This window comes from Bos grunniens, chromosome 25, assembly GCF_055505025.1.
Source record: "Bos grunniens cultivar Pamir isolate PY7600 chromosome 25, Bosgru_T2T1.0, whole genome shotgun sequence".
NCBI lineage: Eukaryota > Metazoa > Chordata > Mammalia > Artiodactyla > Bovidae > Bos > Bos grunniens.
Window position 1 is genome coordinate 32,645,342 of NC_141189.1, and position 16,587 is coordinate 32,661,928.

At 49.0% G+C, this 16,587-nt stretch overlaps 1 protein-coding gene across 1 annotated transcript in view; it reads left to right on the forward strand.

Moving 5' to 3' along the window:
* Positions 1-16,587, forward strand: part of APOLTP (apolipoprotein lipid transfer particle homolog) — a 184,119-nt gene that overhangs the window by 66,506 nt on the left and 101,026 nt on the right. Inside the window, exons 22-28 of the mRNA XM_086375601.1 lie at positions 1,108-1,271; positions 3,284-3,443; positions 3,687-3,766; positions 8,993-9,179; positions 10,035-10,190; positions 10,808-10,941; positions 12,145-12,303. Of these exons, the coding sequence (XP_086231727.1) occupies positions 1,108-1,271; positions 3,284-3,443; positions 3,687-3,766; positions 8,993-9,179; positions 10,035-10,190; positions 10,808-10,941; positions 12,145-12,303 (1,040 nt within the window). The remainder of the gene's footprint in view (positions 1-1,107; positions 1,272-3,283; positions 3,444-3,686; positions 3,767-8,992; positions 9,180-10,034; positions 10,191-10,807; positions 10,942-12,144; positions 12,304-16,587) is intronic.

Sequence of the window (16,587 nt, forward strand, 5' to 3'; positions counted from 1 at the left end):
TTGAAGTCTGTAAAGAAGGGCATTTTTTAAGTAGATTTTTTGCATTTCCCTTTTTACGTGTGTTTATATGTGTGTATTTTTGGCTGCGCTGGGTCTTCACGGCTGCACGCAGGCTTTTGTCAGCTGCGGTGAGTGGGGACTACTGTCTCCTGTGGCGCATGGGCTTCTCACTGTGGCGGCTTCTCTTGTAGCGGAGGGCGGGCCCCGGGGCAGAGGCTCAGCAGTTGCAGCACACGGGGTCAGTAGCTGTGGCATTCAGGCTTAGTTGCCCCATGGCATGTGGGATCTTCCTGACCCAGGGATCAAACCTGAGTCCACCGCATTGGCAGGTGGATTCTTGACCACTGGACTACCAGGAAAGTCCTGAACTTCATATTTTAATAGCAAGAAAACTCCTTGATGATAACATCAGGTCAAAGGCAACAAAATTGAGAAGGAAGAGAAGGAGGTAGATCAGTTGCAGATCTTGCAATCATTTGGGGGGTAAAGTGGGGGAGGAGCCTACTTAAGTTACTTCTTTAGGCTAAACCGTGTCCTGAACACTCACTGAGCTGTAAATCCTCCCAGCTACAGCATGGGGCTGGATCTATTATCAGTCTCCATGGACAGATGAGAAACACCAAAGCACAGAGATGTTAGGTAACTTGCCCAAAGTCACACAGCTGGGCAATGGCAGAACGGGAATGCGGATCCAGGCTTTCTTGCTCCAGAGTCTGGGTCCTACCTCGTACTGCCGGATATTCTGATAGTCTATACGAGGGGTCCTGAACCCAGGGGTGATTTTGACCCTACCCTTGCCGGGGGACAGTTGGCAATGTCTGTTGACATTGCTGGTTGTCATACTGGTGTGGGAGGTGCTAAAGGCGTCTAGTGGGTCGAGCCCAGGGCGGTCCCCCACAATGAGGAATTATCCAGGTCACGGGTTGAGAGTGCCAAAGCTGAGAAACCCTAGTCTACACAGCACCACCTGCTATGATTAATGACTAAATGATACTGTTTCTCCGAAGAATGTGGAGGTGCTCTTTCTTTGCTGATGGGAGCATCCGTAGCTCCGCCCGGAGCCCTCAGCTCTCTCCTGACTGGCGGTGCCTGCTCCCTTTCCCACAGCAGCCCACACCTGGGGATGGCAGCTCTGCACTGAGGTGCGCTGGCCGGCACCCGACCAGCCCTCCCTGCTCTCGGTGCCTGTGTTCGCAGCCGTGACGCTGAAGAAGCAGGACCAGGGGCTCCAACAGTATCTGCTGGAAGCTGCCTACACCCTCCACCCCCAGGTAGGCCCTAGGGAACCTTCTTCTTTCTCATCTGGATTCAGGGCCTCCCTAGGTCTTCTACTCAGGGGTCAGTGTTGACCATCACTCATAAAGACGGGGGCCTCCTCCCCGGAGCTGTTGGGCTGGGCTTGTCCTGCTGTAGTTCCCCTCCTGCCTCAGTACCCTTGCACATGCGGCTCCTCTGTCTCTGGCTGTTGGCTTGTTAACGCTGAATCAACCTTCGTAGCTCCACTCAAGAGGTCACCTCCTCAGGGAAGCCTGCCCTGATTGCCCTGAAGTGGCCATGTTCGTATGTTATGTGCTCTAAGGGCACTGTGTTCCTTCCCTTTCAGTCACATTTGTGTTCATTATTGAAGCTGGTTAATTAAGATCTGTCTTCCCCACTAGTCACTCAGTTCCTGGGAACAGATCCAGTGCCTTTCTCACTCCTGGGTCCCCAGCACCTGGCACAGAACAGACACTCAACAGCCTCCTATCTGACCTCCCAGTTCCCACTCTTGTCTCCTTCCCGTGTGTTTTCTACCAGCAGCCAGACAGACCTTCCAAAATCCCTAAAGGATTGTGTCTGTCCTCTGCTTGGGACTCTGCAGTGGCTCCTTTCTTTCTGACCTACAGGCTTTCAATGATCCAGCCGTGCCGGCCTCTCCTCCCCATCTCCCCACTTTTTGACCAGGTTCACCGCTCTCCAGACACACTGACCTCCTTTTAATTAAATACCAAGCACATTGCTGCCCAGGGCCTTTGCATTGGCAATTTCCTCTGCCCGGAACACTCTTTCCTAGACATCCTCTTGACTCTGTGCCTTGCTGCCTCCTGGTCTCATCAAATGCCCCTTCTTCAGAAACAACTTCCCTCCCCTGACCACCCGGTCCAGAACAATGACCCCTGACTCCGAGTTTGTCAGCAGAGCACTCACAGCCACCAGCTGCCGTCTCACTTCCTTCTGTGTCTGGAGGTCCTGTGAGTGTGGAGTGGCTGCCAGGAGGGCAGGACTTTGTGTATAACACTCGGCTGCACCCCCTGTACCTGTAATGGTGCCTCGCACGCAGCAGTGAATGTTACTTGGTTCTGGGTGAATGTACGATGGTGCAGGATACACTTACTTACAGAAACAGACTCACAGGCTGAGAACGAGCTTATGGTTGCCAGCGGGAAGGATGGGGCAAGGGATGGTTAGGGAGTTAGGGATGGACATGTACAAACAGCCGTATTTAACATGGACACCCAACAGGGATCTGCCGTACAGCACGGGGAACTCTGCTCAATGTCATGTGGCAGCCTGGATGGGAGGGGAGTCTGGGGGAGGATGGATACATGTATGTGTATGGGGCTGAGCCCCTTCATTCTCCACCTGATACTGTCACAACATTGTTAATCAGTTACACCCCAATACAAAATAAAACATTTGTGTTTTTTTTTAAAAAAAGCAAAGCACACAAAAGCTGGGAGATGAGCACGCTGAGCTGGTGAAGAGGCCCAGGGGGGTCCAGGCAGGTGTGTGTTGCAGCTGCTCCTGAGTTGTCCTGTAGGACTCTCCTCCAGGATGTACAGCCCCAGACTCCTGGTTTTAGGGTTCTTGTCTTTCAAGGACAAGAATGACCATAAGAACTCAGGTTTTGGGGTTTTTTTGGAAACACACATTTATTTACTTTTGGGTCTTCATTGCTTTTCTCTAGTTGCGGCTAGTGGGAGAGCTTGGGCTCCTCACTGCAGTGGCTTCTCTTGTTTCGGATCATGGGCTCTAGAGTGTTTGGGCTTCAGTAGTTTCTGCATGTAGCCTCAGGAGCTGCAGTTCCCAGGCCCCAGAGCACAGGCTCAGTAGTTGAGGCGCATGGGCTTAGTTGCTCTGCAGATTGTGGGATCTTCCTGGACCAGGGATGGAACCTGTGTCTTCTACGTTGGCAGGTGGATTCTTTACCACTGAACAATGGGGGAGGCCCAGAACTCAGGTTTTTTTCAGGTGGGGGGACCTGGTTGGGTTCTCGGTCTTGAGGACTCTGCTGTGTTTCCAGAAGGACTGCTGGCTCCCTCAAGAAGCCTCAGCTCACATCTTCATGGGCACGCCCGGATCGGAAGTGCCCAGGGACGTCGGGGTGGACATCACCTACAGCTGGCCTCAGGGGAAGTTCCGTCTCAAGCTGCTCCATCCCAAGAAGAGAATTGAGCTTGATGGTAAAGACAGTGGTCCCCTGTCACTCTGCCCCCGGCCACAGGCCGGATCCGTGGGCCAGATACAGCCCTCTCACTGTGGACTCCTCAGCCACCTTCTGAGGTTGGCACTACATAGAGCCCGGTTTAATGGATGAGAACCCCGGGGCTCAGAGACTAGGAAGCCAGGAGGACATCCCCCAGTGAAGGCAGGGGTGGATCCAGGATGTTGAACCCTGGTCTCTAAACTCTCATGTTGTCTCCCAGGAAAGATCGAGACTGTCCAGAGGGCCCGCATGGGTCACCTGGAGTTGATCCTGGATGAAAGGGACGTCTACTACATCAAGGTTTGCACCCCGTCTTCAAACCCCTGGTGTTGACACCTGCCACCTCCCAGGACACTTCCGGTCCCAATCCCTGCTTACTCATCACCACCTCCTTTGATGTATTTTGTTTCTTTTTTAATTTATTAATTTGTTCGATTGCATCGAGTCTTAGTTGTGGCATGAGGGATCTTTGCTGCAGCATATGGGATCTTTTGCTGCGATGCGTGGACTCAGTAGTTGTAGGGCATGGGCTTAGTTGCCCCGTGGCATGTGGGATCTTAGTTCCCTGACCAGGGATCGAACCCATGTCCCCTGCATTGGAAGGTGGATTTTTAAAAAATCTTTATTGATTTATTGGGACCTTAGTTGCATCACATGGGACCTTCACTGTGGCATGCAGGACCTTTCAGTTGCGGTGTGTGGGTTCAGTTGCCCTGAGGCATGTGGAATCTAGTTTCCTAACAAGGAATCAAACCCAAATCCCCTGCATTGGTAAGCAGATTCTTAACCACTGGACCACCAGGGAAGTCCCTCTCGTACTTTAGCTGTTCTTCTCTATCCACCTACTAGGACCATCTAGTGTGAAAACAAAAATGGGTTCAGATCTTACCACCATCGATGTCAAAAATTGATAATAGTAACACAGGAGCACGCTTTAAGAAATTCAGAGTAGACAAAGGTATAAAATGGTAAGTCAAAGAGTGCTACTCCCCAGATTTCCAGAAGAAATGTCAAGGCACACACCGAGAAATCTGTGTGAGTTTTCCAGGGCTGCTCTATCAAAGTACCCTGAATTTTAAGGGGCTTAAACAATGGAAATTTTCTCATAGTTCTGGAGGCTAGAAGTTCAAAATCAACATGCTGGCAGAGTTGGTTCCTGCTAAGGCTCTAATCCATGCTTCTCTCCTGCTCTCTAGTAGCCTTGGGGATTCCTTGGCTTTTAAGTGGCTGTCTTCCGCCTTGTCTCCTCATTGTCTGCCCTCTGTAGGCATCTATGCCCAAATCTCTCTTTTTGTAAGTTTCCCAGGCCGGATTAAGGTCCACACAAATGACCTCATCCTGCCTTCATCTGCAAAGATCCTGTTTACCAGTATGGTCACATTCACAAGTCCTGGGGGTTAGCTTTGGAGGGAAGCACAGTTCAGCTCACAATATAGATTTGAAAAACCTTTCAGTTCTTCAAAAACATCTATTTGTTTGTTTTTGACTGTGCTGGCCCTTTGTAGCTGTGTGATCTTTTTTCTAGTTGCAGGGAGCAGGGACTACTCTCTATTTGCAGTGTGGGGACTTCTCTCGTGGCTCCCGGGCCCTAGAGCACAGGCTTGGTAGTTGTGGCTTGCTACTGAGTTGCTTCACCACATGTGGGTTCTTCCCAGACTGGAAATCAAACCTGTGTCCCTTGCATTGATGGGTGGATTCTTTACTACTGAGCCACCAAGGAAGCCCTATAGGTACTTTTTAAGGTTTTCAACCTGGAGGACCTAAATGGGACTCAGTGGATCCTCTGAAGCCCCTGCAATTGTGCAGAAGTTTTGTGTCTGTTCTCCTTCTGGGGAGAGGGTTTAGACCTTCCAGCCAATGCTCAAGCAGGTCTGTGACTCCAAAAAGGATAAAATGAGCAGCTGGAGACTTGCTCCTGCCAAGCAGGACCTCTGGGCCCCTTTGGCCATGAGTCTGGTTGTTCTGTATCTGTCTCCAGTGGATTCTCAGAGAGGTCCGACTTGAAAATTAAAGCCAGGGTTGGAATTTTTGCAGCATGAACACACTCTGAGCTCCCAAATCTGCTTCCTGTCTGGTGCGAAGACCAAGTGTCAGGGGAGAGCATCTTCCTCTTAGAACCCCAGCTGCCTGCTGGCTGAGACTATGCATCATTTCAGAGCTCCCAGGAGCCCTGAAGCAATCCTGCTTTGCTAAGCACACTAGTGCTAATTGCCTGCCCCTCCATGCAGGCCAGCCTGCTGCTCTCCAGAGGGCTGTCCTGCAGGCCTGGAAGCATTGGCCTTTAGAGAAACTCCAGTTCTAGCTGCCTCAGATTCATCACGATCCTGGTAACAGCTGGAGCTTCAGAACTTTGCAAAGCCTTTTCTAGGATGGGCAGGGGACACATATGGCTTTGACTCTGGGTCTCTCTTTTAGTCCTCTCGGTAAGCCTGCAGGAAATGAGGAAGCTAAGGCAGATGAACTCAGGAATACAAAGCAGAAAGGCTGGGCTCAAGTCAACTCAGAGTTTGTGGGCTTTAAGGACAGCGTGGAGGAGAGTGTTAGATGTCAGTGCCCTCTCCCCTGTGCAATGATAGAGCATCCCTAAGTCCCAGGTTGCTATTGATCCAGCTCAGCTGTGATTACTGGTTCTCGCTCTCTTTTTAAAAATATATATATATTTATTTGGCTGCACGGAGTCTTAGTTGGTGCACATGGGATCTCCGATCTCTCCTGCGGCTTATGGGATCTTTAGTTGCAGCATATGGGAACCTAGTTCCCTGACCCAGGACCCCCTACCTTGGGAGCGTGGAATCTTAGCCACTGGACCACCAGGGAAGTCCCTGATTAGTGGTCTCTTTAACTGATAAGTATTCTGGTTTGGATGAGAAATTCTATAATCATGCTATGCTCGGGCTGCACTTTGCGAAAGCTACAGCTAACTGCCGAGCAGCTTCTGATACAGACCGGAGAGAAGCATTAGCAAGACACACCATGAAGTGAGAGAAGCGGAGCAGAGTGGAGAGTCTGCGTCTGTTTTTGTGCAGAGCAAGAGGCAGCGTGTGTGTGTGATTGAGTACACGCGTACACACGTGTATATACACATGTATGTACACGTGTACATACAAGTACACAGAGACAGACTCATATCTGTAGGCCCACACTGTCTCTGGAAGATGCACAGATGCAGGCACGGTGGTTGCCTTTGATGGAGGCTGTGAGACCAGGAAGGGGAATGAAACTTATTTTTCATTGTCTTTATTCATTTATGCAGTAGCTGCTTATTGCTGCTGCTAAGTCACTTCAGTCGTGTCCGACTCTGTGTGACCCCATAGACGTCAGCCCACCAGGCTCTCCCACCCCTGGGATTCTCCAGGCAAGAACACCGGAGTGGGTTGCCATTTCCTTCTCCAATGCATGAAAGTGAAAAGTGAAAGTGAAGTCGCTCAGTCGTGTCCGACTCTTAGCCACCCCATGGACTGCAGCCTACCAGGCTCCTCCGTCCATGGGATTTTCCAGGCAAGAGTGCTGGAGTGGTACCTACAATGTGCCAGGAAGACAGCTCAGTGGAAGAGATAGGCATATAGAATTCTCTCCTTTTGGAAGAGAATGGGAGAGATCATAAAATACATAAGCAAATTGTGATGCTAGGTGAATGTAAGCACTGTAAGAAAAGGGAAATGATGAGCTAGATACAGGGGTCTGGACTATGAGAAAAAGGGTCTGAAAGTTGGCTTCAGTTTTTTACTTAATCATTTGGCTGCACTGACTCTTAGTTGTGGCATGTAGGATCTTGTTCTCTGACCAGGGATTGAACCTGGGCCCCCAGATTGGGAGCACAGGGTCTTAGCCACTGGACTGCCAGGAAAATCCCTTCAGTTTTAAATAGGCTTACAGGGTAAGCCTGACTGAGGAGATAACCTTTAGCAAAGACATAAGGAATGTGCAGAAGAGAGCTCTGTATATCACTGGGGGAAGGGTATTGCAGGTAAAGTGCACAGCACGTACCAAGGTCCTGGGGCAGGAATGTGCACAGGATGTCAGAAGCACAGCCTGAGGCCCGTGTGGTTGGATCAGCACAGGAGAAGGGATGGAAAGTGAGAGGACAGAGCATGTAAGACTTTGCGAAAGAGTAATCAGAGGACACTGATTTGTGACTGTCATCAAGGAACAAAGGCAAAAACAGGATTTACAAGAGAGAAAAGACCCTGATGCTGGGAGGGATTGAGGGCAGGAGGAGAAGGGGACGACAGAGGATAAAATGGTCGGATGGCATCACCGACTCAATGGACATGAGTCTGAGCAAGCTCCAGGAGACAGTAAAGCATGGGGAAGCCTGGCGTGCGGCAGTCCATGGGGTCACAGAGAGTTGGACACGGCTGAGTGACTGAACAACAGCATAAAGCAGTGGACAGTCTGGGAACAGTGAGGCTGTTGTTTCATCTTTTGGATAATCAGATCAGCTGGCAGCCAGCAGAGAGGTCTGTAGGATGGGTCTACAGTTGGCACAGCCATCAAAGTTGGCAGCCGCAGCTGCTATGGGTTCTCTGGACAAAGCTCAATCATGGAGACATGGAGTATGTTTGGGGTCATCTGTGTCTTACCTGCCGGGGTCCTCCCTTGTACCGTTTGCTTTGTCTGGCTAGGGCTGCGTGGCTGACTTCCGGAGCTAGTCTGGCTTATTGCTGTTGTTTTTAAAATATTTATTTGTGTGTTTGTTCATTCAGCTGCATCGGGTCTTCGTTGCAGCGTGTGGGCTCTCGAGTTGTGGCTCAAGTGCTTAGTGGCCCCACAACATGTGGGATCTTAGTTCCCCGACCAGGATCGAGCCCATGTCCCCTGCATTGGGAGGTGGATTCTTGACCACTGGACCTTGTTGACCTTTGCAAGGGCTTTGGCTTTTACCCCGAGGAAGATAGGCATGCCATCATCTCCTGTGCGTGGAAGTGCTCCCCCTGGTCACCAGGGCAGGAGCCAGGAGAGCGGGGAGAAGGTTGTCAGCAACACAGGCATGATGAGCAGGCTCAAGCCGGGGCAGTGGTGGAGGTGGCCAAAGTGGTTACATTCCAGAATATTCTGCAGGGAGAACTGGCCAAGAGTCCCTGACAGATTGAAAGGGGGGCAGGGGGGAAGAGTCATTCATACTTTGTCTGAATTTGAATAGGAATTACCCATTCCCTGGTGGCTCAGAAGATAAGGAATCTGCCTGTAAAGTGGGAGACCTGGGTTTGATCCCTGGATCAGGAAGATCCCCTGGGGAAGAAATGGCAACCCACTCCAGTATTCTTGCCTGGAGAATCCCATGGACAGAGGAGCCTGGTGGGCTACAGTTTATGGGGTTGCACAGAGTTGGACATGACTGAGTGACTGACACTTTCATTTTCACTTACCTATTGTGAGCAATTTTGTAAGAAATTTGAGAAGGATCAGCCCAGAAGCATGTTAACCTGGCTTCATCTCCTGCCCTCTGTCCAGTCCCGGTTCTTGGGGTCAGGGTGGGGCCTGTTAGCTGAGCCCATCCCCGCAAATGATCTGGGACCTTTCCAGGGCCGGAGCAACCTGTGGCCAGCAGTGGGCAGTGAGGCCCAGCGGTTTGAGGCCCAGCTGGAGGTCAAACTGGTGACATCGGGCAGCCCTGTGGTCCTCACCGGAAACCTCAGCCGGCAGGCAGGCAGCCGGTTGGCCTTCTCTGTGTCACTGAGCAACCTGCTGGGTGATGAGGCCCACGTGTCAGGTAGGAGGAGGGTGGTGGCCCTCCCTGCCACCTTTCCTTAGTGACCAGGCTTCGGGAGAGGAGGGGAGGACTGAGTACCCCACTTGTAGTCCCCATCACCCCAACTCCCAATATTCACATTCCATTTAAGGAAAACCCAGACCTTATATCTGCTTGCAGTCTCTGCCTCAGTCCCCAGTGCGCTCAACTGGCCCCATGAACCATAAACCGGCACCTTTTGGACTGTCTAGGTTCTGACCCACATTACATGTTACAAGATGGGTAAAAAACATGTTTTGCATTTTTGACCCAAATTGCATGGGGCTCCGTTTGGATCTTGAATACACAACCTGGCCTGGATACCCACCCACCTGACCAGGCGCCGGCCCTGGTGCTGGAGCTGGCGTGGAGCCCTCCCAGCGGTGCTCCTCATAGGGTGTTCTGGTAAATTCCGAGGGAGTGATGTGAGTGGCTGGCCCTGGTGACCAGCTGGCCTGTGCATTTGTGATAGTCTTAACCATCATGACTGTTCTTGTGATCAGGCTGAATGTGTAGCAGAAACAAGTTTCAGAAGGTGAAATTTACCTGACGACCCTTGACGCACTGTCATTTCTTATCTGTCTGATCCCATTTTGTCTTATTATACTTTATTTAAAACCTTTTGGTCTGGACCCACAAAAGTGACTTTTGGGGTTGCCAGCTGGACAGTAAAAATGCTATCAGCGGCCCTGATGTCAGCGGTCCTTGGTAGAGACTCAGGCATTGGTTCTACCGGGACCCCCTGGACTGCTCCCCCATCCTTTCCTCGCCTGGCACCCTGGGGCACGGCCCATGACCACACTGTACCTGCCCTCTCTCCACCCGCTCTCCCCACAGCGCTGCTGGAGAAGAAGGTGAAGGACGGGCTGCAGGTGGTGTCCCTGGGTGCTGAGCTCTTTGTGCCAGGGCTCGTGGGGCTGCGTGCCCTGGGCCAGCTGCAGCGGCTGGGCCACCTCTGGACCAGCTACCTGAGGATCAAGTACGGCCTCCGGGGTATGCCTGTGTGCTGGTGGGGGGCGAGCTGGGGAGTGGCTGGACTTGTGCCCTTTCCTGGGGCGGTGGCTCCGAGGGCTTAGGTGCCAATGTCACCTGGGGTGTTTTGGCCTTACCGTATAGCTCCTTAGCTAAAGAGTCATTCTATTAGCTTTGAATGGAGCTAAGTCCCTGCCCGTTAAAACAAGAAAAACTCTGAGTATGTGTATTGGTGCATTGCTTAGTTGCTCATTCGTGTCTGACTCTTTGTGGCCCCATAAAGTGTAGCCCACCAGGCTCCTCTTTCCATGGAGATTCTCTAGGCAAGGATATTGGAGTGGGTTGCCATGCCCTTCTCCAGGAGATCTTCCCAACCCAGGGACTGAGCCCAGGTCTCCCGCATTGCAGGTGGATTCTTTACTGTCTGAGCCACCTGGGAAACCCTGAGTGTGTTGGGGTTGGGCATAAATCAGTCTCTTAAAACCTCCCAGTTGGCAGATTCCAATGAGTGATGTTAGTTGAGGCAGGTCCAGAGGGCTGGCTGAAGCAGGGCTGTGCCGGATGCTCCTCTGCTCAGAATGAGGATGGAGGGCTGCCTGGCAGAGGAAGGGCAAGGGTCTCTGGGTTGCTCTGCACAGGTCAGGCCAAGCAGCTGGCTCAGGAGTGCAGCACCAGCCAGAAGCTGTGGGCAGAGAGCGGCTCAGAGGCCGCCTACAAGCTGGAGCTGAACCACAAACTCCACTGCACGCAGATCCCAGCTTTCAGTCACAAGGTGGGTGCTTGAGCCAGTTGAGGGGGTCTGGAGAGAGCCCCCCACAGGGTCAGGGAAGTGGTGGGTGAGCACCCTGAACCCATCTTCAGAGAGCTCAGTTGCTCAAGGTCATGTATGGGGATGGATCATGGATTGGAACTTGGGTCTCATCTCCCCTCTGTTCAGCTGGTGTTTATTGAACACCTGCTCTATGCCCAACCCTGGGGGAGAGCTGTGCTCAGGGCAGCCCCCGGTCTCTGTCATCCCATTGCTGGGTGGGGGCCAGAGAGCAAGAGACATGGGCCAAATCGCGTGAATTATAAATGCCATGGATGATAAACAGGGCAGAGACTGAACGAACACAGGGGAGTCTAATCTGGACGGGGCTGCAGGAAAGGCTTCTTTGGTGGAAATGTATTTTAAGCTGAAAAGTAAAAAATGAGATAGTTCTGTTCCCATGGAAGTGTGCTATAGCCAGAGGGAACAGTACGTGCAAAGATCCTGGGACTGAAGGGCGAATGGAGGGCTTAAGGAACTGGCAGTTCACCAGAGTGATGAGCGGCGAGCCACAGGGAGAAGTGGCTATTTCTCGGTTACTTTACTTTGTTTCCAGTTTGCCTCTTCCTCTGACCTACTGCTTCCACGAAGGCGGGGCTTCTGGCTCCTTCCTTCCTGGCTATCTAGCGCCCAGTGAAGCGCTTACCTGGTACCTGGGGAAAAATGTGTCCAATAATTGAATGAATGGATGAGCCTGTGTTGCCTCAACCTGTGGTTCAGAGGCAGGAGGAAGCAGAAGGATGCCAGGAGCCCCCAGGTGGGGAACCCTGATCCTTGTAGATTCAGCTCAGGGAACCAGAGGCTGCTGTGGGAGAGGGGAGCAGGGGGAGGTCTTGGGCTGTTATGAAGATCAGGCGTTATCTTCCCATGGTGGGCTGGCTCTTTCTACTCCTTATCAGGGCATGGATAAGGCTCAGGTTGGGCCTTCTAGTTTCTCACCTCGGGATAGAGGGTGCCAGAAATATAGTCATAAAAGTAAATCATATTCAAATGCAAAATTTTATAAAATCAAAATCAGTGCAAAAAACCCCTCCAAAATCCATACCTATTACAGAATTCTCTCCCCAAATAAGCAAGCCTTGCACCTCGGGATGGGTGGCAGCGAGTAGACTCAGGACTGGGTACACAAGGCTTCCTCGGGGGTCTCCCTGGGGGGTGTGTCCCCAGGTCCAGCTGCGGCATGAGGAAGGCTCGGGCCACCTGCGCTGGGAGCTGGAGGCAAGCTACGGGAAGCACTGGGATGACAGCCGCAACAGGAGGCGCCTCCGCATCCTCCACACCTTCCAGAATGACTCAGGCCCAGCCCTGAGCAATCACGTCCTGGAGGTGAGTCCCGCCCCCTCAGGGCCGGTCCCTGGAGCTCAGCATGCATGTGGCAGCAGGTTCTCAGTTACACGGACGCAGGAGCTAAAACTCAGGCCCAATATATGGAATTTAGAAAGATGGTAACAATAACCTGGTGTACGAGACAGCAAAAGAGACACTGATGTATAGAACAGTCTTATGGACTCTGTGGGAGAGGGAGAGGGTGGGAAGATTTGGGAGAATGACATTTAAACACGTAAAATATCATGTAAGAAACGAGTTGCCAGTGCAGGTTCGATGCACGATACTGGATGCTTGGGGCTAGTGCACTGAGATGACCCAGAGGGATGGTATGGGGAGGGAGGAGGGAGGAGGGTTCAGGATGGGGAACACATGTATACCTGTGGCGGATTCATTTTGACATTTGGCAAAAATAATACAATTATGTAAAGTTTAAAAAAAAAAAAAAAAGCGAAAAAAAAAAAGAAAACTCAGGCCCAGAGATCTTCCCTTTGGCATCTCCGGCCCCCGTGTCCCTGGGGAAGTTAAACATTTGCTGGTGTGCCTTGCGGCAGTTTGCAAGGGGGCTTGGGAAATGCAGATTTCCAGCTGTAAAAATGCATTTTGGAAAAGGTTCACTTGCAGGGTTTCCTGGAAGGTGCACTCTTTTTGGAAAATCAGAAGTAGCTTGAGAGCCTAGCCTCTGAACATGCTCTTACAAGGCACATATTATCTTTCTGAGTTTCTTTTTCAGTTGTTTTTTTAAAATGTTTCAGTTCAGTTCAGTCGCTCAGTCATGTCCGACTCTTCACCACCCCATGAATCGCAGCACGCCAGGCCTCCTTCTGTGGTCAAATATACATTACATGAAAGCTTCCCTGGTGGCTCAGATGGTGAAGAATCTGCCTGCAGCGCAGGAGACCCTGTTTCGATATCTGGCTAGGAAGATCCCCTGGAGAAGGAAATGGCAACCCACTCCAGTATTCTTGCCTGGAGAATTCCATGGACAGAGGAGCCTGGTGAACTACAGTCCATGGGGTCGCAAAGAGTCGGACACGACTGAGAGACTAACACACACACACGACATGAAATTGACCACGCTCACCATTTTTAGGTGTACAATTCAGCGGTGTTAAGCTCATTTATATTGTTGCGTGGCTGTTACCATGGTCCTACCATGGTCCATCTTTTTCATCTTGTAGAACTGAAACTCCGGACCCATTAAATAGTATCTTTCCATCCCACTCCCCCAGCCCCTGGCAACCACCATTCTATTTCCTGTCTCTCTGAATTTTAGGACTCTAGGTACCTCATGTAAGTGGGATCCTATAGTATGTGCCTTTTCGTGACTGGCCTGTTTCACTAAGCATAATGTCCTCAAGGTTTATAAGTCTGAATGAAATTCCGTTGTATGGACGGACCCCATTTTGCTGATCCATTCATTCCATCAGTGGACACTTGGCTTCAAATACCTGTTTGAGTCCCTGCTTTCCAGGCTTTGGGGGTATATACCCTGAAGTAGAATTGCTGGGTCATGCAATAATCCTACTTTTAACATTTTGAGAAACTGTCATACTGATTCCCATAGCAGTCGTACCATTTTACCACCCCACCATCCGTGTACAAGGATTCCAGGTCCTCCACATCCTTACCAACACTTCTTTCTGGGCTTTGTTTTTTTTTAAATAGTAGTCATCTTAATGGGTGTGAGGGTCTCATAGATTAGATTTGCATTTCCCTAGTGATTGATGATGTTGAGCATCTTTTCATTCTCTTATTAGCTGTTTAATTATCATCTTTAGAGAAATGTCTTTTCAAATCCTTTAGTCCTTTTGAATCAGGTCGTTTTTGTTTATTTTCTTGTTGTTGCTGTAGTTCTTAATGTATCCTGGATACTAAACCCTTATCAGATGTATGGTTTACAAATATTTTCTCCCATTCCATGGGTTGCCTTTTCACTCCATGAATAGCAATCTTTGTTGCACAAAAGGGTTTAATTTTTACATAGTTCAGCATGTTTATTTTCACTTTTGTTGCCTGTGTTTTGGGTGTCGTGTTCAATAAATCAATTGCCAAATCCAGTCTCATGAAGCTTTTCAATCACGTGTTTTCTTCTAAGAGTTTTATAGTTAGGTTTTTGATCCATTTTGAGCTAAACCTATGTATGGCGTAAGATAAGGGTCCAACTTCTTTCTTTTGCATCGAATACCCAGTTTTTCCAGCACCATTTGTTGAAAAACGTGTCCTTTCCCCCGACCGTAAATGTGTGAGCTTATTTCTGGGCAATCTATTGTATTCCATTGGGTTGTATGTCTGTCTTTTAGGTCACAAAATACTGTTTTGATTACTGTAGCTTCATGAGACCTCCCATTGTGTTCTTTTTCAAAATTGTTTTGGCTATTTGGAGTTCCCTTGAGATTCAATATGGATTTTAAGATGGACTTTTCTATTTCTACCAAAAAAAAAAAAATACCATTGAGATTTTGATAAGGCTTGCATTAAGTCTATAGATTGTTAGACTTAGATTGTTAGCCTATAGATTGTTGGATCTTAGCAATATGAAGTCTTCCAGTCTACACACACAGGATGCCTTTCCATTTATTTGTCTTTTCTAATTTCTAATTTCAGCAGTTTTGTAGCTTTCAGTGCCTTCCTGCTTAACTTCATTCCTAAATATTAAGCTGATTTTAAATGATACCAGTACTCCATGAATAAATTCTTGTTAAAAAATACAACATTTAAAATAGGGCTCAAATTCCCTTTCACAGTTACCATCTCAGTTCCTGGTCCCCTCCTCAGCTGCCTGGAGAAAGCCATAATTATGGTCTGCATCACTGGAAAGGAGACCTTTTTCTATATATTTGCTCTGTGGCCCTGTTACGCACACTTAGTTTTGTTTGGGACGTCATGCTGTGCTTCCTTTAGCAGTGGATCTTAGAGAACGTCCCTTGTTGTCTTATAGAAGTCCACTCCATCTTTTTCAAATACCTGCATCATGTTGCATATGCTTCTGTCCTGCATTTTATTAGGCCGTTTCCCTCTTGGTGGTTTCTAAGAATGCATTCCTGAACATCTTTGGGCTTGCCTCCCTGGGCACATGTGTCAGGGGTCCCTGGGGCAGATGTCACAATGTAGAATTTCTGGAAATTTGGGCCTTTTTCATTTGCTGGCTTTATGTCAATTTGCCCTCCAAAATGTCTAGGCCCATCACCTACCTCCCAGCCATGCCCAACAGGAGTAATTTGCATTTCTCCCCAGTACTTTTAGCTTGAAAAATACTGCTGACGTGGGTGGAAACGGTATCGTGTTGTTTGAATTTGCATTTCCTGATGACTTAAGGCTGGGAGACACTGTTTTGTATATTTATTCTACCATTGCATTACCCTTTCTGTGAACTGATTTTTCGTATTGTTTGACATTTGGAAAAAATTAGTATACTTGGCTTTTGGTTGGTAGGAGTTCTATATATAATTGCAGTTTATACATCATATTAATGTTCTAAATTGGAAAAGTTTCTTATTTCTGGAAAACATCTGGCCCCCAGGGTTTTAGTGAAGTGATTAAGAGATTTGTGGCAGCATTTCTGCAAGCCTTCCAAAGTGTGGCAGATGCCATGTGAGGTTCTGGGGAGACAAGAAGCAATAAAGTAATCTTTATCTTTAAGAAGCTGACAGTGAGTAGAAGAGGGAAAGGCAGAGTGGTCAGTGATGAGTCATAAAGTATCACCAGACCATGTGTCAGGATCTTTGTATTATCTCATTTAATCCTTGTGCGGCAAGTATTATCTGTTCTCACTTTATAGAAGAGAAATGGTGTAACAGACTTGTATGAGGTCTCTCAGCTACTTTATGGCAGAACTGGGATTCAAAGTCCAGTCTGCCTCAGGCTATTCACCTCTTGACTGGACTGGATTGTGCCAGAACTAACTTACTATAAAATAATTGACTAAATGATCAGTCAAGAGAAAACACTTCCCAGTTCATTCTATGCAACCAGTATTATTCTGATGCCCAAACGAGACAAAAACATCGTAAGAAAAACTAGAGACCATTATCTCTTATAAATACAGATGCAAAATCCTCAAGAAAACACTACCAAAACTCCACTGGGCAATCTATAAAAAGAATTACACAATATGACCAAGTAAGATTTATCCCAGGAATGCAAGATTGGTTTAACATTTGAATATCCATCAATGTAATATATCATGTTAATAGAATGAAGGACAAAAGCCACATGATCATTTCAAAAGATGCAGAAAAGTATCTGGCACAACACCCCAGCAGTCTAGCAGTGGAAGGGCAC